Source organism: Marasmius oreades, chromosome 6 (genome assembly GCF_018924745.1).
Source record: "Marasmius oreades isolate 03SP1 chromosome 6, whole genome shotgun sequence".
NCBI lineage: Eukaryota > Fungi > Basidiomycota > Agaricomycetes > Agaricales > Marasmiaceae > Marasmius > Marasmius oreades.
The window spans coordinates 2,972,919-2,990,858 of NC_057328.1; the positions used below are offsets into that span (position 1 = coordinate 2,972,919).

The window sequence follows — 17,940 nt, forward strand, 5'->3', positions numbered from 1 at the left end:
GTACTTTTCGTATGAACCAATGACCACCGTTCTGGTAGATGGATTAGATCAGTATGTAGAACAGATCGACGGGCTACGGGCTACTTTTCACATGTACGTTGATTAGAATAACAAGAAAAGGGAGGAAAGCACAAACATACAACAGGCAAATCACAGGAGAAATCACCCTCAACCCCACTATGCCTTCTTTGGTTTACTTCTTATGTATTGCGCTGTATAAAATTGTTAGTCGGCGGCCTTCGATATGATTTCAAGCACCATACCTGAAACCATAGCGTGATCTCTCTCATAAGGCTCCAGAGGAACCTGTTCGAGGGGCTTGAATCTGTTATCCGATAACTTCTGCACCTCGCTGGCAAAGATAACCTCGGGTGCGGATGTTGAGTCGATACAGCTAGCTTTTATTGATATAACGATGTGGCCACCGTCTTTGAGGAAGTGTTCGGCGTTAAGAATGATGATACGTGCTTGGTCGGGTTGTGCAACGTCTGCAAAAATAACATCGACTTGTGAGAGGAGCATTCGGTACTTTTGAGGGAGACGAGCGTCTTCCACGATAGCTAGAGAAGCAGATCGTTGAGACGATTTTTACGAAAACGAGGAAAAACGAACATACGAATGACATTCGTCCGTTTCTTGGCCATGTTTATAAGGTCACGACCTGACCGTAGAGAGAATTCGACTGCGTAAACTATTCCTTCCTACAAAGAGTCAATACTACAAAAAGTCGCGATATCAGAGATACAACGCACCGGACCAACAATATCAGCAACATGGCTGACACTAGTACCACTAGCAGCACCAAGATACAGGACCTTCTTTCCGGGCGCAATGAAAATGTCGTCCAGTCCTCCAAGAACCCCAGCAGCCAACTTACTCCGGAAAGGATTCCACACTCTGTATTCGACCTTCGTTCCATCGACACCACCCTCAACACTTATCCGTTTTTCACCGTAAACAGAATCTCCGGGGGCGAGGTTCTTCGTAACAAGCATTTGTTCCTTTCCTTTGGCAATGAAGATGCCTGGATGCCTATGAGGTTCGACAACGACATTAAAACCGCCCTTTGCGCCACCTCTTCCTCCACGACCCCCGCCACGACCGCCTGCACCACGTCCACCACCACCACCTCGACCACGGCCTTGAACGCCTCCGCCTCGGACGCCTCCACCTAAGAAAATAGTTTAGAGTTGAATTATCCATGTCTGGAGCTAGAAAAGCGCACCTCGACCTCCACGTCCACCACCCCTTCCACCGCCTCGGCCACCTCTATCGCCACCTCCACCCCTACCACGTCCTCCGCCAAATCCACCGCGACCGCCGGATGCACCTTGAAGACAGAAAGTTCGGTTCGGGCGTAGTTCCAAGTGAATATAATAAGTTCAACAACGTACCAAATGCCATGTTATTACGCCCGTAAAGTAATGAAGGAAAGAGAAGGTAGACCTATAGAAGGTGCGGGACGGGGTTTTCGCGTCGACGTTGAGGACGAAACAATTTTTTTGTGGGAAAGGATGGATATCGGAATCAAACAGATAACAACAAATTGAATCTTACATACTGTATTATACTGTGTATTGCCCTTTCCGAGAACCCATGCCAACTGGAATCGAAGACCCCTTAATTCAATCGATCACAAGTCTCTCCTTCGATAACCTTCAGCGATAACCTTCAGGTGCACCCGCTTCAATATCCTTCCCTAGCATTCTAACGCGTACAAAAGCAGGTACCATAGATAATAGGGATTCGGATAAATATCGACCTTGAACGCGAAGTGAATATCGTGCAGAGAAAACTTTTCGTAAGAATTGCAGGAATTGCTGAACAAACAAGAAAAAATGGAAGGCTCAGAATTCGTTACGCCATAATCCAGTATACTTATTGATGTTGCGATCGTGTGTACGTGATGAACTAGATCCTCCGAGTCACCTCACACACCGCCCAAGAAATACAGCTGTCCGTAATCCACCCATCGACGGTATCAAGAGAAAGGTTTAACGCGTAATTCGAGACTTTCGTTTCCACACTGTTTGTCTTGAAGAGCTGCAGTCATTTCCCCCTCTAATTAGCTTCGTGGGAGCGTTTGACAGAAGCTGTTGTCCGATCAAAAATAACTTCAACAGCATAATGATGTTCGAGCAATGCCCCATTGCTCACGGATATTCAGGTCTGTTCCATCCCGCGATGAGAGTCCCGTTCATTCATCACTTCCTGAAATGCTTACGAAGGGTTTTCGTTGCACATCGCGCTCCTGGCCGATACCTCTGGGCTATCTGGTGCTTTTTTGCGCGACAAGATGCCAGGAACATTTCTACGTGGTCTAAATCGAATAAAAAGAGTGGTACTGAAGAAGAGACTTGCCGTGTATTGGATTCATGTTCAGTTCGCTTTGGGAAGGAGGATGGATACCTTGAAAGTGATACTACTTTCAACTGTGGATCACAGTCGATATCGCCCAAAGATTCTGTGTTTGCGTGCGCCAGCGAAGTTCCATCGAACCTTCATTCATCCCCGTGTAACAGCCGTAGGGCAATAATCCCATCCTACGAATTGCAAACAACGAATATACGGGAGGATTTCAGCTTCGAAAGCATGACATATCTTCTCAAGGACGAAGACACTCAATGGGCGGCAGATAGCCCTTTACCCTCGACCTCGCGCCTTGATCAGCCTGTCAATGTTCCGCAGCTCGACACAGACCCTGACCGGGTGTCAGGGCCAGCTCAGGAACTGACTACAGGGCCAGGTCTTATGGAGGGGGAGGAGGGAATTGTCGGAGGCTACAACCTTGCGCCTATAACTACGTCTCCGGTTGAGGAGTCAGGACATACAACTCTAGAGGCTGAAGTGGCCGGTTTCCGAAACAAGACTCTTAGCGAAATGTGCGACGATTTTCATCCTATGGCCCCAGAGATCTATTACAGATATTACAAGGAGGATTATATGTGTGTGCTCTCCATCTTCGTGACCTTCATTGGGTGACACCTATTTGGAAGTGAACCTTTGGTAACGACATACGAACTTGCACCCATGACCATGAGATTCCAGACGTGAGTGCTAGCTTACATATCACTATGAAAGTTCCTCACTGACTTATTTGTTGAAGACGATGTTTACCGCCCGGGTGGAAAGAATTCATTCACCACGAAGGTGCCCGGTACTTTCTCTACGAATCCAAGGTCTGTCATTGTAACTTATGTTTGGTGATGGATGGATGACTGACCTTGGTGCAGAGAATTTACACCGACGCAGACATCTACAATCCCTCGGTACAACAACACGCCAGAAGATTGATCAATGAATTCGACAAGTACACACGTATACGAAATATCGTTTTAACGCCGAACATGAATGTCGTGTTCGACATGTTCTACGATTCTGAAGATGGCACCTGTCCATGCCGGTACTATATAGTTGACCATACTACGAGGTCTGTGTTCTGGCTAGACAAATTTGATGCAGATCAGTTACAAGTATGGGAAGAAGTCAAGGGGGTGACGGAGTTGACTCACATACGTACGTTGTGCATCGTTGTAGCCGATTCGAGTCGTCTGATCTTGTTCATAGGTCATGCCATTGAATCGCAGTATTGGTGAAATTTCCTTTCCTTTTTTTGCACCGTTACGTATGAAGAGGCTTATCCTGTCTCCTAAGGTACCATTGTCATCTGTTCCCTGATTCATTTTGTATGGGTGAAGCGGAAGTGGACGAGTTGAAGGATATCATAACCTATTGGATTTGCGGTCCGTGTTTTCTACGATATTCCCATGGTCGACATCTGATTCACTTTCGCAGACGTTTTGACATCGCAAGGTAGCACCAGCCCTTACGAACCAGAGAAACTACAAAATATACTATCTCTCACCAACAATCTCTCAAGTTCGTCCGGTTATGATACTCTCTACTTTCCTTCAATGTTATATTCTATCTAGAAAATCTTCAGGGAGGCGCTGCTGCCTATGGTGAATGATGTCATCTCATGGAAAAGGAGTTACTGAAGTTTCACGCACAGCTAGACTGATGCACCTTTTTGGCAAGTCGAACTCTTTTGACTGAGTTTCGTTTTTTTATTTACTAATAGCTGCAACAGCTCGTCAACGATTTCTCGACTTTTATGGTCAACCGACAGTCCGTCTCGATCGACAGAGATCCATCCACCTCCCAGGCGATTCAACTTCATCTCAACCCTGGCTATTAGGCTATATATCACCACTCATGTTCTCTGCCCCAAATGTCTATTATGGAAGGATTAAGGAAGTGTATATAGATAGATGTGTACACTTCTCCGAATGGCAAAGCATGATCTCCCGTATGGTCAACGAGTGGGGGGAGTCGATCCTGACGGTGAGTCACAACACCCTGCCCTGCCTTGCTCGAGAGTTTCTGATTCCCATTTCCCTCAATCTCTTGTAGGGCTCTGTAATCCTGACCGCGAATGTAGCCTTCCTTGCGATTCAATCTGTTGACTCAGCGGCGATCACACCAAACAGATCCCCCGCTCAGATTTTGAGTTTTGTCTCCGTAGCTGCAAGCATCGGTTGCATTGTCACCGGTTTGCTGCTCGTTAGAAAGAACAAATCAATCAATCCCGGGTCAATGGTACTGTCCTATTCATTGAAAAAGCTTAACGTCTCGAGACGCTCAACATTCCTTTGAGGCCATATATCTAAACTCGCATGAGTTCGGAGTTGGGACCTTAGCGTTAATATATTCCATTCCTTATATGTTGCTGATGTGGAGGTATGTTACTGCTGCCTTTGTTTTTTATCTTCCTCCCTCATTTCAGCCACCCAGTGTAATTTTATTCCCCGCTGCCTTTTCCTTCTACTGTTTCAACGGTTCCACGTTATATGTCCGGTTGATCGTGGCGTGCTCGTGGATCATTGTCTTCTCCCTCTCCCTCTGGTGTATCTTCACCATGGCACGATGCGATCAGTCTGGCAAGACTCCTACACGGCTTGGGATCGTGATTGCTATCGAACATACCTTCAACAAAACCGCTGAGGCGATGAAACGAAAATTGAACGATTGGAGGCTCAGACAGCCTGGGCAAGAGACCCTGGTGTTGAGGTTGAGGAGGTTGGGCGGGATGTGGAGGCAGGCTGTGAAGAAGGCGGCTATATTCAGTGCGCTTGGGAGTGGGAGCGGGAGAAAACGGGTGACGGTGGAAGCCGAGGCTCGAAATGAGGCACATGCTACGTCGGTGTGATGGAAGGGAGTGAGGGAGGGAATTCAGGCTCAAACGTTCAAGGTTCATTCTTAGCAAGATTTGCAGATGAACAAGACGTCTACATTATTGATGTTGGTATGACCAAATGATTCTGTTGTTACTAACATCAACTATATTCTCTTTTGAGCAATTGGACAGCGGACATGGCACTTTAGGCGATATCCTTTCTTAGCATATAAGAGAAAGAGACGCGTATATATAGATGAACTGATCAATGAGTTGGTATGTACTAGCCAGTATGGTGTGCTAAATGAGTTTTGTAGGCTGAGCTTGGGCGCGCAAAAAAGGGGCACGTTCGGAAATGCCCATAAATGCAACAAGGCCAGCCTGAGGACTCGAGGCGTGACCAAGTGGGCTAAGGCAAAGACAGGACCTGTCTTAGGATGGAGGGAGGGGCAACAGAATCTTCAGCGAGTGAGCGGTGAGGTGAGCGGCCCTGGCCAGTGACTAGGAGCCTGGAGGTATATATTCTGACGCTCCTACTCGGATTGCGCCTTGATCGCGTTTCTCTCACTGCCACTATCTTCTCAAAATTTCCCCTAGCATTTCGACGCGTAAAAAAGCACCACAAGGCTCAGTGATCGACCAGGAACGCAAAGTGAATGTTGTGCACAAAAACCCTTCGTTAGAATTGCAGGAAATTGCAGAATAAACGGGAGGCTCATTGAGGCCTGGCTATTCGTTATACATAGAAAGCGTACTTTGTAAACTCTCAGATGCGTCAATACACTCCCAAGTCGGAGTCCCACGTAAACAATTGACGGCCAACGTCTGCTGCATGCCTCGAAAAGAAGGAAGGTTGTGTAATTGCTGTTTACAATTCTTCGAGGTATACCGTCTAGGTAACGGTAGCAGGCGGTATAGGAGAGGAGTGACGAAATGAAAGACTGGGAAGGTCCGGCGGTATTGAAGAGCAACGAAGACTCGGATTGCCATAGTAACGGCCACGCTACGTTGAATACGCTACGACGTTGCGGGAAAAGGTTGGTATATCTGCAGGGAACTTCAGACGGTCTTGAGGCTCGAAGCAAACCGATGACGTGCGTGCTTCTGCATGGGTGCTCCGGTGAACCCACCGCACCTGATCGAAATGAAGAGACCTAAGGGCTGCAAACGGCTTGAAATCCGTATGGGTCTCTTCTTCCTCCGAATCCTGCTACATGAACCCTGACCGCTTCCGGGTTCCCTGCCTCCCTTCCATCACACCGACGTAGCCCGTGCCTCATTCCGAGCCTCAGTTTCCTCCGTCATCCGTCTACTCCCGCTCCCACTCCCAAATGCACTAAGCGCACTGAATATAGTCGCCTTCCTCGAAGCCTTCCTCCACATCTCACTCAACCTCCTCGCAGGTGACCTCAACCTCAACACCGGTGTCTCTTGCTCAGGCTGTCTGAGCCCCCAGTCGATCAGTTTTTGTTTCGTCATCTTCATGGTTTTGTAGAAGGTATCTTTGATGGCGGTTATGACCTCGTCCCACGCGGTCTTCTGGGCGTTGAAACGGCTATCCCATGATGCGAGTGTGAAGATACACCATAATGAGAGGAACGAAACGATAATCCAGGCACCAGCCACGATCAACCGAACGTATAGTATAGAACCGTTGAAGCAATAGTAGGAGAACGCGGCAAGAAAGAATATTACACTGCGAACAAGTTTAGCAGGATGTGAGAGAGCCATGGGAGATAACGACAACGACATACCCCCACATCAGCAACGCGTAAGGGACCGAATACAGTATTGCAAGTGTTTCCAATCCTAATCGTTCCGCTTCGAATGAATTCAAGAAGATAGCCTGAAAATTTGACGTTAACCCTTGCCGGTCTTCATGAGTAGTGACATACAGCTTCAGTAGCGGCCTCTTTTTGTTTAACCTTGTTCTTTCTCGCAAGCATCAAACCAACAATGACGCTCCCAATACTCGCTACTACAGAAAGAAAACTGAGAATCTGACCGGGGGATCTACTTGGTACTGCAGTTGCTTCATCCACAGACTGGATGGCCAAAAATGCTACGTTTGCGTTGAGAAGCACAGTACCCTGTCAAAACGACGTCAGCAATGAGCACCTGGCAGAAAAAGAGAGATGACTCACAAACAAAATCAGCTCCTGCCACTCGGTATTCATGTTGGTGATGAACTTGTTCCACGCGGCTTTGTGTACGCATCGATCAACCCATATCTTATTTATCTCTCGACAATGTGTATCGGGCGCGGAGAACATGAGTGGAGATAGACAGCCTAACAGCCATGAATGAGGTTGCACGTAATTGGCTGGTTGATGGATGGATTTGTTTCGATCGAGACGGACTGCCGGTTGTCCGTGAAAATCCAAGAAGCGTTGACGAGCTGTTGTCAATATCAGTAAAAGTAAACTCAATCAAAATATAGTCTTGACTTGCCGAAGAGATGCATTAGTCTAGCTGTCAGAAGTGTAAAAATTCAACGTTTCCCATCCTTGGCATATAAAGATAACACCACTCACCATAGGCAGAAACTCCTCGCTTTGACCTAAGGTTCTCTAAAACCGAACGGTAAGTCATTTCATGAAAGGAAATTAGAGGGAGTCGTCGACGTAACGAACTTCGGAGATTATTGGTGAGAGATAACATAGGCTGCAGCTCCTCTAACGTATAAGGAAGCGTGCTACCTTGCGATGTCAAAACGTCTGCGAGAGTGAATCAGATGTCAACCATAGGAATATCGTAGAAAACACGGACCGCAAATCCAATAGGTTATAATATCCTTCAACTCGTCCACTTCCGCTTCACCCATACAAAATGAATCAGGGAACAGATGACAATGGTACCTTAGGAGACAGGATAAGCCTCTTCATACGTAACGGTGCAAAAAAAGGAAAGGAAATTTCACCAATACTGCGATTCAATGGCATGACCTATGAACAAGATCAGAGGACTCGAATCGGCTACAACGATGCACAACTTACGTATGTGAGTCAACTCCGTCACCCCCTTGACTTCTTCCCATACTTGTAACTGATCTGCATCAAATTTGTCTAGCCAGAACACAGACCTCGTAGTATGGTCAACTATATAGTACCGGCATGGACAGGTGTCATCTTCAGAATCGTAGAACATGTCGAACACGACATTCATGTTCGGCGTTAAAACGATATTTCGTAGACGTGTGTACTCGTCGAATTCATTGATCAATCTTCTGGCGTGTTGTTGTACCGAGGGATTGTAGATGTCTGCGTCGGTGTAAATTCTCTGCACCAAGGTCAGTCATCCATCCGTCACCACCCAGAAGTTACAATGACGGACCTTGGATTCGTAGAGAAAGTACCGGGCACCTTCGTGGTGAAGGAATTCTTTCCATCCGTGCGGTAAACGTCGCCTTCAACAAATAAGTCAGTGAGGAACTTTCATAAGTGATATGCGAGCTTGCACTTACGTCTGGAATCTCATTGTCATGGGTGCAAGTTCGTATGTCGTTACCAAAGGTTCACTTCCAGATAGATGTTAGCCAATGAAGGTCACAAAGATAGAGCACACACATATAATCCTCCTTGTAATATCTGTAATAGATCTCTGGGGCCATAGGATGAAAATCGTCGCACATTTCGCTAAGAGTCTTGTTTCGGAAACCGGCCACTTCAGCCTCTAGAGTTGTATGTCCTGACTCCTCAACCGGAGACGTAGTTATAGGCGCGAGGTTGTAACCTCCGACAATTCCCTCTTCCCCCTCCATAGGACCTGGCTCTGTAGTCAGTTCCGGAGCTAGCACTGACACCCGGTCAGGGTCTGTGTCGAGCTGCGGAACATTGATAGGCTGATCAGCGCGCGAGGTCGAGGGTAAAGGGCTGTCTGCCACTCGTAAAGCTTCTTCGTCAGGCTGTTGTATGTTGATGGAAACACGCGACGCAGTTTCTCCACAAGGGCCGTTCATTGAGACGCGCGAAATTGAGGCAGCCGGACTAGCAGTCAACTTGGTTACAGAGCCATGTAGTTGGCCGGATGTCGTAGGGTGTGAAATACGAGGATATGACAAGTTCTTTTTGCCGAAGTCCTCCTGTAAATTCGTTCTTTGCAATTCTTGAGATGAGATTGTCGCTCTGGGATTATCGAAAGAGTAAGGGTGAAGACTCGATGGGATTTCGCTCGCACAGACTATAGCAGAATTGTTGGGCGGTACCCATTGACAGTTGCGGCTGAAAAGATCTTCGCTTTTGAAGAACACGTCCTGCTTCCCAATGCGAACCGAAAGTTCCTCTGAGCTTGAACCACATCCACAACCAGTCTGCTCTACAATTCCGTTCCCCTTCGATTCCGCCCGCTTCAATTCTTTTGAAGCATCTCGACGCGTTAAAAGACACCAGATGAACCAAAGATACCGACGAGTGATGCGAAGTAAACGATGTGGGAAAATCCTTCGCAGGATTTCCAGGAAATGCTGAAGGAGCGGGACGCTCATCGAGGAACAGAGAAGACCTGAATGTCATTTAGGATCAGGAAACATGAGGCATTCTGACCCAAGCGGCGAGCGCGCGTTTAGTGGACCGAATGTGGGGAGGAGGGGGGCATATTGGGTAGCATGTCCGATCCGCTGACCCCCAATTTGGGCCATTTTTGGTACATAGTTTTGGGTCAATTTGGGCAGATCTTTGGTACATTTGGATTGGGGTGGGAAATTTGGACCATTTTTATGTACCATTACTGATACAGCCTCACATCTACACCACTGATTATTTTACAAATTTTTGGGTATACAACATAGTAGAAAAAATTAAAACGGTCCGGTACTTACCCTCGGCCAGGACAACACTAGCGACCCATTATTATGTACATACGGATCGGACCTGGCTACCGACGAGGCCACTTACGCACACCAGGGATCGTAGCTGGTGCTCAATTTGGGTGATTTTATATACATTAGGATCGGAGTGTCGGCCAAAATGAGACCCCTTTTTGGTACATCCCGGATAGGACAGTCCTACATGCCCTCCTATGTGGGGCCGAAACGTTCTAGACAAATAGTTTCAAACAAACGCGCGTCCTACGAGAACGCGTTCAGACGTCGTTCAGAATAATTTCCCTCGCGATGGTGGCCACAACAACAGAACAAGTCAGTTTTTTGCTCTCTATTGTCTGATATCTCACTAATTTATTGATCAGCTTACAGCGTTAGCCAGCACAACCGTCAGTACGTCTGTCGTCCCTTCAAGTCTTGACCAGGAATGAAAACTATATCATTTCAGTCGTCCATCCCCTCGTTTTGCTCTCGGTTGCAGACCACCATGCTCGTGCTGGGTCGAGGAACTCGAACAAAAGAGTAATCGGGGTGCTTCTTGGTCAGGATAATGGCAAGACCATCAATGTTGCCAATTCGTTTGGAATACCGTTCGAGGAAGACGAGAAAGATTCGAAGACATGGTTCCTCGATCACAATTATATAGAAGGGATGTACGAAATGTTCAAGAAGGTCAACGGTGAATCTACATTTGATAGCTCTACTAATAGCAGTACTCATCGCTTTCTCAGCGAAGGAAAGGATGATTGGGTGGTATCATACTGGGCCCAAACTTCGAGCATCAGATCAGGAGATTAACGATTTGTTCAAGAGATATATTGCTCGACCGGTCATGGTTATCGTAGATGTACGGCCGGAAACAGTGGGTATACCAACCGACGCCTACTTCGCTGTTGAGGAGATCAAGGACGTGCGTCTTTCTCTTCCTCGATAGAGCATAGTTTCCTCAAAGCTCAAGCCCATTTCAGGACGGTACAGAAACTCGCAAAACCTTCCTGCACTGCCCCTCGGCTATCGAAGCGGAAGAAGCAGAAGAAATCGGTGTCGAGCACCTTCTACGAGATATAAAAGACTCCACTACCACCACCCTCGCAACCCGTGTCACCGAACAACTCTCCTCACTACGCGGCCTACAATCTCGATTGAGTGATATACAAAAATATCTTGCAGAAGTCGCAGCTGGGTCTACGCTCGTCAGCCATCAAATAGTGTACCACCTTCAAGACGCATTAAACCTTCTACCCGACCTTTCAGACCACGAGACGAAGCAGGGGTTCGTGACAAGTACGAACGATGAGCTGTTGGTGGTTTATTTGAGTAGTCTGTTAAGGGCGGTCATTGCGCTGCATGGACTGGTTGATAACAAAGCATCTATCGGGAGAGCAGAATTAGGGGGGGATGACAAGGAAAAGGAGGATAAGTCAACCAAGGCCGAGGCGAAGAAGGGTGACGCAAAGTCAGAGGGAAAGGACAAGGAAGAAAAGGAGAAAAAGGAGAATGATTCGAAGGGGCTCTAGCACGATAGTAGTAGAGTAGCGATCTTTATTTTGCCATCCACACTTGTTGACAGACAACTGGCGTGCAGTTGAGTACTCCCATCGCTCAGAAGGTTTAAGTCAGTCAGTAGCTTTTCGCTAGCTGGAGTTCAATGGATTTATTGCGTATTCATGACAGAGTTTACAAGCAGTAAAAAGATCCTGAGCATATGCGTCGGGTCCGGAGTAAAAACTGAGAATGGTCCAGTCAAATATTAATATTGCGTATTAGGTCACTCTGACGGTATGCTTGTCGAGTAGTGTTACTTGCGTTCGAGGGCTTCGAGTGTTTTGAAGGATCTATGCAGGTCGCGGTGCTTCAACTGCACGCGGGGAGGAAGCTATTCGTCTGGTCTTGAGGTCTTCTTTATATCCGCAGACTGTTCCAATGTACGGTTACCTGGTTCAAGATTACTAGTGTAAAAAATGGGCATTGTCCAAGTCAACGGCAATAAAAACAAAGGAAAGGGAACAAGGCAGGCAGACGCGGGGGCGCGGGGAAATAATTATTGGGGTTTGTCTTTATATCATATTTGAAGCGGAGCTTGAAAGGCGGATAGCACCAACTCTTACAGTGGCAGCATCGCCGGGGAGGCGAGCATGAATGTGAGTATTTCTTCCCTACTTCTTTGTTTTATCTCATATTTCTGCTCTCAGAACCTTCTGCGGACCTTGACCCAGAACCAGGTCAAGTCGAATTCAGACCTCAAGCTACTCTTAACAACCGTCAAGGAGGCCCGAGTAAGCCAGCACTATTTCATGCTGAAATTCGAGGGAATTCAGCCCATTTCTCATAGCGACAGGGCCATGATAGCAAGCTTACAGATCCTTTCTACGATTCCCTGGAAGGACTCTTGCTAGACTTGAGAACGGTTTCAATAGTAAGTCACGCCCGGTTGATGATGTAACGCATCCAAGCTGTAGGTTACTGACCGCGTTTGCTTGCAGGACAACCACGATGCAGAGGCGTTCTTGAAGCCAGTTCTGAAGGCGGAAGCACCAGATTACTACGATGGTTCGCTCCATTTGGGATTTCCGTGACTTCAGCACTCATTTTTATGCAGTCATCCATACTCCGATGGACTTTCAAACTATGCTCAAGAAGGTCAAACAGAAGCAGTACAAGTCAAAGAGAGAGTTTAAGGATGATTTGGATCTCATTTGGTCGAATTGCTTGACGTACAATGCCAACCCCGTACGTCCCAACTTAGCTCAACCCGGTCCGTTATTGACATCTTTGCAGAGCCACCCGCTTCGGAAATGTGCTATGCGTCTCAAGCAGAAAGCAGAGCGGCTCCTTCAGAACATCACCGATCGAAAAGAGCGGACAGACCCCCACATTCCACTTGAACTTGCCTCTTCATCGGGTGTCCATACGAAACTGAATGGTCACATCAACGGAATTGGGCATGCCGTTTCATATACACCAACTTCATCGAAGTCCACACCTCCGAACAAGCTTGTTCTGCCATTGAAAAGCACGGCATCCTTGGTCAAGGGTTTTCGGAAAGATATACCGTTTGCTGATATGCCTGCATTGGTAAGGACAGGCAGAGGCATGGCGTTATTTAGAGAATTAGATCGTGGTTTGGAAGAGGCAGTTCAGAAGGATGATGCAACTAAGACAGACCTTGCGGACCGTCTTCGTCAGTTGGCGACGACAGGTTACGAATTTTCTATACCGGCGCTGGTCGTGTCGTCAACAGAGGGCAGAGAGGTATCGGAGAATGACGAAGTCTCCCCTGTACTTGGTGAAAAACGTAAATTGTGAGTATTCTATAACATTCTACGCTTCATTTCCTCTGATCACCCACACTTCACAGGAATGGCATCACAGACGATTTACGGCCGCTCAAACGGCCGCGCATCGACTCTTTCTCCTCTTCCCAAACCCTCGCACAACAACCCTCATCTCAATCTCAACAATCATCTTCGACGGCATATGGCCAATCTCCGTACATATCCACCCCCTCATCTGTTACATCTACTACCCTTGCAACCACCTCCACAGCCCCTACATCACCAGCCACTATCTCCGCTACCCCGTCACTTTCAGTCTCTACGTTAATCGAGCAAGACACGACACCATTATGGTGGTCTGCTTCTCACTCTGATACCCTACTTGCGAATGGATTGCCAGAGATCCCATGTCGCTCATCTTCTCCTCTGCCCTATCAACGGAAACGAAGGCGAAATCAAACCCTAGGCCCTATCCCTTTGTTTCTGGGAACACTGTCCTCTTCAACGACCGTGTTGAAATTGCCTCCTGCGCCGTCAATACCAACGCCTACGGCGAAGCGTAAGAAAAGGCGCAAAAAGGAGCCAAGTCCTGTGGGTAATGGGGAAACGGACGGAAAAGGAGAAACGAAGGCGGTTGACGGCGAAGAGCCCCTCTCGAAGTCTCTTTTATCGTTGATGAATAATAACCTCAGGACGATGAAACGTATTCGAATGACACATGGAAAGTTCGCGGCCCTCGGACTAGGGAAAGATGGTAATCCTGTAGGGGGTGAAGAAGGTGACGGTGCTGGTGTCGGTGTTGGGGAATCGGGTGCCATGATGGATGTGGACGATGCTGGTGTGGTTCTTGGCGGTGTTGGAATCGACGAGAGCGACAAGATTGATGACAGACCTTGGATGGTGAGGATGAAAGAGACAGCAGTTTATTTCGACGATAGTGAGGGTGTCGGAAAGACTGATTTGCCAATGGTCAGTACAATACCACCCGCACCTGCCGTTGATGCTGCCCGTGAAACTCGTCCGGTACCGACTTCTGCCGGGATATCACCAGCAACCTTACCTAAACCTGGTAAAAGACGGAGAGCTAAACCGGCTCATGTTGTGGGTGGGGTTGAAATGGGCTCGGAGAATGCAGATGCGTGTTTGAAGTGGATGGGAGAGAGGGTGTTGGAACACGCAGGTTTTCAAGGTAGATCTTCGTTTTTTACGTGAATCTCGCAATTGATTATGCCTCCTTATTTCAGGGACATCTAGGGTGGCACTAAACGTCATGGCGGGTGTTACCTCTGAATATCTTCAGAACGTTGGACGGACGATCAAATTTTTGAGTGACAAATTCGGGAACACAATGAGTGCGGAGGTTGATCTATTTATTTGTTATTCTTCGGTGCATTGCTGAAATGAACCCGTCAAGGAAATAATCTTACACACTCTATTTGAAAGCGGGAACTCCAAGGTCCAGGATCTTGAGAGGTACATCACAGACGACGTGGAACGTTATGGCTCACGGTTGGGAGACCTCGAGAAGAAACTCGTCGGTGCATATAGAGAAGCTACTGCTGTTGACACAGTTATCGATGAGGATGGCATTTTCGCTGAGGATTCAGAGGATGAAGATAGTACCTTGGCTCTGTGCGTAATTCTTCACTCCCTTCACTATATTTGGCTGATTTATCTAACAGCGGCGGCTTTGCGGATTCGCTGGGAATGGATTACTTCGGTCTGAAGGAACTTGGCATTGCAGAAGAATTCGGCATGTCAAGTTTGTCTATTCCCAAGAGGCTGCTCAAGGGAAAGAAGAAGCAGAATGTGGCTTCCGCCAGGTACGTTCATTGTTTGTTCCGGTTATCTCCGGAAATTCATGGGCTTTTACTCCAGTTCCAAGCCTACCGAGCCTCCCTTACCATATCCCTTACCACGTCCCCTCATCCCCCTTACTGCTGCACAAATACCCAAACAGATTGGGCTTTTACAACCATACTACAACCAACGTATCACGGCGCTCATACCTCCTACTCCTATGGTTTCATCACAACCCCAGCCCCCGATATCTGCATATCCTTCAATCCCGATGTTAGCAGGCCCAACTCTCACTCCCAATTTTCCTCAGATCTACATGCAAGCACCAACTTCCTCGACGCAATCTCCTGCGCAACCCTCAACACCTCAGCCATTATTGGCTGCTTCACCTTCCAATCCGTCGACGCCTACCACACTTCCACCACAACCGCCAGCGGTATCCACTCCGACATCTTCCTCGCAACAACTACCTACTACTGCGCAAACCCCTCAAACTACACAACCCCTACCTGGACCAACTTTACATCCATATCCTCAAGCATACCCGGCGTACGGAGTGTCGTATATGGCTCTCGCAATGCCTACGGCTCAACCTCAACAGCCACCACCCCCACCACCGCCTACATTAACATTGCCAGACGACTCACCTCTGCCAGCGCAAGCCAAGATGGGTCCGTTAGGTCAAATCTTGAAGACGGGTGCTAGTGCCAATCCTGGTGCGAAGAAGAAAGCTGCCAAAGCTGCTAACAAGGTTGAAGTCAAGAACGAGCCAATACACGATCAGGTCGTCAATAATACCACGGTCGCTGATCCTGGATCAGCTGGGGTTGGTACTGGGAGCAACTCATTGACTGCGACCACCCCACTGTCTAATGGCATTCATCCAACCCCTTCGCCCGTTCCTGGTGATCCTGGTGGTACGCCGAAGAAGAAGAAAGGTGCTACTGGCGTTGGGACTGGGAACGGAAGAAAGAAGAAGATACTGGGGGCTGCTGCTGCGCAATCACAGGCGCAGATGCAAGTACAGGTACATCAAGGACAACCGCAGCCGCAAGAGAATCAAGGTCCGGGTGGGGGGCAGGGACCGCCTCCACCACCTCCGACTTATACGCCGGTTGTGACTGCTAGCGCCTAGGCTCTGAGAAGGATATTGGTGTCGTTAAATGTTACTTATCATTACACTATTTTTGACTCACTACACTCGCATTATCATCATCTTTCGTCTGCTCCCTCCCCTCAAGTACCCACAATCATGATTCGTTGGATATGTAACATCAACCCCTTCCCATCCCATCCCATCCCCCCACTGTGTCGTCCATTGCAAGTTGCTCACTTGAGGTTAATGCATTTTGGTTTATTTTTTGATATATCACTGGAAAATGCATATTTCCCATTTTGAATAGTTGTAGGTCCATTGGCGCTGAGTCCCTTGAAATCGTGTGCTGTCTGCGGCCTTTCGTCGCATACCTACAAGTCTTTCCTCTCCAACGTCCACACCCGACTCTGCGATGACTTCCGTTATCAGGTCGAATCCCTTAGGCTCGTCCTCACCTCCTTCCGGAACTAATTGGGGAGTTGTAGCAACTAGCAAGGAGTCGGAAAGGAATTACTCATGATATCGAAGGCAAAGACGTTTATATATATGTACGTTATAGCATGTATGTCCCATGGGTGGAATAATGAGTAACGATAAGAGCAAGGCCTGGAGGGTAAAAACGACAACTCTGTGAAACGCACATGCAAGGTGAGTCGCGGCTTCACAATCAAACCACCACCGCCATTTCAGACAGTACAAGAGGGATTCCTCCGAACCCCCTCCAAAATACATTCCCAGTGGCTTCTCGCAAGTGTCTTGAAAGCGAGAATGTGTTTCAGAGCAAGCTTTCTGTATTCAGTATCTGCCATCCCTAAGTCTTTTGCTAAAGTGGCACACCGCAAAACCTGAGTTTGAGTAGCTGGATGCAGGCCACTGGTGACAGCTTTACTCAGCTCTGTAGTGACAGGGACGAGATAGAAGGAAGGGCAAGTGCCGGTCATGGTTATGCAAGGGATCGTCATGGTATCCAAAGGCTGGAGGGTGCGGCCTCTGCGGTTTCGATTGTTGAACTGAAAGGCCGCTATAGCCGCCGCAATGACCTGGGCCTCTGAATCATTCCGGAGGGTGAGGAAGCTGTCCTCAACGAGCACCAAGAGAACAAAGTTTGAATTATGGATAAGGCACACGTCCGCTGGAGCAACAGATTTGCCGTCGCCAGCAATGGTGAATGGAATGTTGTAGTGTGTAGATACCGTGGTACAACGCTCATTGTAACCTAGAAGCTTCAGTGTCTCGGCAGCGAAGTCAATGACGAAACTGTCTTGCATGCGTCTGGTAAGACGAAGGTAGCTGAGGTATTCGGCTGCGACGTCGGAAAGGGCGGGATTATTGATGACATGACTCGAAGGAGCGGTGAGGATTGCCGGATCTACGAGGTCGAGGGACGGGTCTGGGGTAGGGAAGAACTTGTCCGGCGTAGACACCGACCACGCCGCCAACAGCAGAAGATGCCCAATCAGACTAGAAGCATTCGGCACAGCACGAACGAACGAGAAAGTAGCAATCAAAAGGGGAACCCCGTACCAAGTGGCAACACAGAAGAGGAGCCGCAAACCAAGAACAAAAACCAACAAACCCGACACTGCCAAGGCTGCCAGCACCATCAACGTTAGCGGCACAAACCGTTTCGCCGCCCTGGGAGACGTCAACATGGAAACATACAGCGACCACCCGACCACCCCGATACCCTCCCAATGAATAGAGGACCACATATTGTCCTCACAAAGCCCATTCGAGTGGCTCAGCTCAACACCCAGAAAAACAAACACAATCT

At 48.0% G+C, this 17,940-nt stretch overlaps 6 protein-coding genes across 6 annotated transcripts; 3 read left to right on the forward strand and 3 right to left on the reverse strand.

Moving 5' to 3' along the window:
• Window positions 1–58: 58 nt before the first annotated feature.
• On the reverse strand, window positions 59–1,507 carry NOP1 (Small subunit processome complex component). Its single transcript, XM_043155403.1, has 7 exons — window positions 1,395–1,507; window positions 1,226–1,330; window positions 753–1,171; window positions 617–701; window positions 264–560; window positions 141–212; window positions 59–83 (listed from the first exon to the last, which is right to left on the reverse strand). The coding sequence occupies exons 1-6, from the start codon at window positions 1,402–1,404 to the stop codon at window positions 178–180; spliced, it is 951 nt and encodes a 316-aa protein (XP_043007869.1). The 5' UTR covers window positions 1,405–1,507; the 3' UTR covers window positions 59–83; window positions 141–177.
• Window positions 1,508–1,608: 101 nt separating this feature from the next.
• On the forward strand, window positions 1,609–5,206 carry E1B28_010437 (uncharacterized protein). The gene is made up of 13 exons (XM_043155404.1): window positions 1,609–1,675; window positions 1,727–2,945; window positions 2,997–3,050; window positions 3,107–3,179; window positions 3,234–3,516; window positions 3,568–3,592; window positions 3,655–3,743; window positions 3,796–3,879; window positions 3,933–3,962; window positions 4,013–4,033; window positions 4,091–4,344; window positions 4,414–4,740; window positions 4,795–5,206. Exons 2-12 carry the CDS (start codon window positions 2,128–2,130, stop codon window positions 4,654–4,656), a joined length of 1,974 nt encoding a protein of 657 aa, XP_043007870.1. The 5' UTR covers window positions 1,609–1,675; window positions 1,727–2,127; the 3' UTR covers window positions 4,657–4,740; window positions 4,795–5,206.
• A 580-nt stretch (window positions 5,207–5,786) lies between these two features.
• Window positions 5,787–9,737, reverse strand: E1B28_010438 (uncharacterized protein). Its single transcript, XM_043155405.1, has 13 exons — window positions 8,743–9,737; window positions 8,640–8,693; window positions 8,510–8,582; window positions 8,173–8,455; window positions 8,097–8,121; window positions 7,946–8,034; window positions 7,810–7,893; window positions 7,711–7,746; window positions 7,628–7,648; window positions 7,321–7,574; window positions 7,072–7,266; window positions 6,931–7,022; window positions 5,787–6,872 (listed from the first exon to the last, which is right to left on the reverse strand). The coding sequence occupies exons 1-13, from the start codon at window positions 9,657–9,659 to the stop codon at window positions 6,431–6,433; spliced, it is 2,565 nt and encodes an 854-aa protein (XP_043007871.1). The 5' UTR covers window positions 9,660–9,737; the 3' UTR covers window positions 5,787–6,430.
• Window positions 9,738–10,218: 481 nt separating this feature from the next.
• On the forward strand, window positions 10,219–12,020 carry E1B28_010439 (uncharacterized protein). The gene is made up of 5 exons (XM_043155406.1): window positions 10,219–10,310; window positions 10,361–10,388; window positions 10,444–10,674; window positions 10,727–10,905; window positions 10,964–12,020. The coding sequence occupies exons 1-5, from the start codon at window positions 10,287–10,289 to the stop codon at window positions 11,510–11,512; spliced, it is 1,011 nt and encodes a 336-aa protein (XP_043007872.1). The 5' UTR covers window positions 10,219–10,286; the 3' UTR covers window positions 11,513–12,020.
• Window positions 12,021–12,073: 53 nt separating this feature from the next.
• On the forward strand, window positions 12,074–16,468 carry E1B28_010440 (uncharacterized protein). The gene is made up of 11 exons (XM_043155407.1): window positions 12,074–12,136; window positions 12,188–12,271; window positions 12,328–12,411; window positions 12,479–12,545; window positions 12,595–12,725; window positions 12,774–13,297; window positions 13,354–14,459; window positions 14,515–14,630; window positions 14,685–14,902; window positions 14,953–15,093; window positions 15,149–16,468. The coding sequence occupies exons 1-11, from the start codon at window positions 12,131–12,133 to the stop codon at window positions 16,203–16,205; spliced, it is 3,534 nt and encodes a 1,177-aa protein (XP_043007873.1). The 5' UTR covers window positions 12,074–12,130; the 3' UTR covers window positions 16,206–16,468.
• Window positions 16,469–16,751: 283 nt separating this feature from the next.
• On the reverse strand, window positions 16,752–17,878 carry E1B28_010441 (uncharacterized protein; the record flags this gene model as incomplete). The annotated part of the gene is made up of 1 exon (XM_043155408.1): window positions 16,752–17,878. The coding sequence occupies one exon, from the start codon at window positions 17,876–17,878 to the stop codon at window positions 16,853–16,855; it is 1,026 nt and encodes a 341-aa protein (XP_043007874.1). The 3' UTR covers window positions 16,752–16,852.
• Between the last annotated feature and the right edge of the window lie 62 nt (window positions 17,879–17,940).

Excerpts from the sequence above, each read along its gene's own strand:
- NOP1 (XM_043155403.1), bottom strand. Across the intron at positions 702-752 it reads TTGCTGATATTGTTGGTCCG|GAAGGAATAGTTTACGCAGT; the intron begins GTGCGTTGTATC and ends GACTCTTTGTAG. Across the intron at positions 213-263 it reads AGATCACGCTATGGTTTCAG|CGCAATACATAAGAAGTAAA; the intron begins GTATGGTGCTTG and ends AATTTTATACAG.
- E1B28_010437 (XM_043155404.1), top strand. The coding sequence starts at position 2,128 with ATGATGTTCGAGCAATGCCCCATTGCTCACGGATATTCAGGTCTGTTC. Across the intron at positions 3,517-3,567 it reads GACGGAGTTGACTCACATAC|GTCATGCCATTGAATCGCAG; the intron begins GTACGTTGTGCA and ends TCTTGTTCATAG. Across the intron at positions 4,345-4,413 it reads GGGGGGAGTCGATCCTGACG|GGCTCTGTAATCCTGACCGC; the intron begins GTGAGTCACAAC and ends AATCTCTTGTAG.
- E1B28_010438 (XM_043155405.1), bottom strand. The coding sequence starts at position 9,659 with ATGAGCGTCCCGCTCCTTCAGCATTTCCTGGAAATCCTGCGAAGGATT. Across the intron at positions 7,649-7,710 it reads GCGAGGAGTTTCTGCCTATG|CTAGACTAATGCATCTCTTC; the intron begins GTGAGTGGTGTT and ends CACTTCTGACAG. Across the intron at positions 7,575-7,627 it reads TAGACTAATGCATCTCTTCG|CTCGTCAACGCTTCTTGGAT; the intron begins GCAAGTCAAGAC and ends TATTGACAACAG.
- E1B28_010439 (XM_043155406.1), top strand. The coding sequence starts at position 10,287 with ATGGTGGCCACAACAACAGAACAA. Across the intron at positions 10,675-10,726 it reads AATGTTCAAGAAGGTCAACG|CGAAGGAAAGGATGATTGGG; the intron begins GTGAATCTACAT and ends TCGCTTTCTCAG. Across the intron at positions 10,906-10,963 it reads CTGTTGAGGAGATCAAGGAC|GACGGTACAGAAACTCGCAA; the intron begins GTGCGTCTTTCT and ends AGCCCATTTCAG.
- E1B28_010440 (XM_043155407.1), top strand. Across the intron at positions 12,412-12,478 it reads ACTTGAGAACGGTTTCAATA|GACAACCACGATGCAGAGGC; the intron begins GTAAGTCACGCC and ends GTTTGCTTGCAG. Across the intron at positions 13,298-13,353 it reads CTTGGTGAAAAACGTAAATT|GAATGGCATCACAGACGATT; the intron begins GTGAGTATTCTA and ends CACACTTCACAG.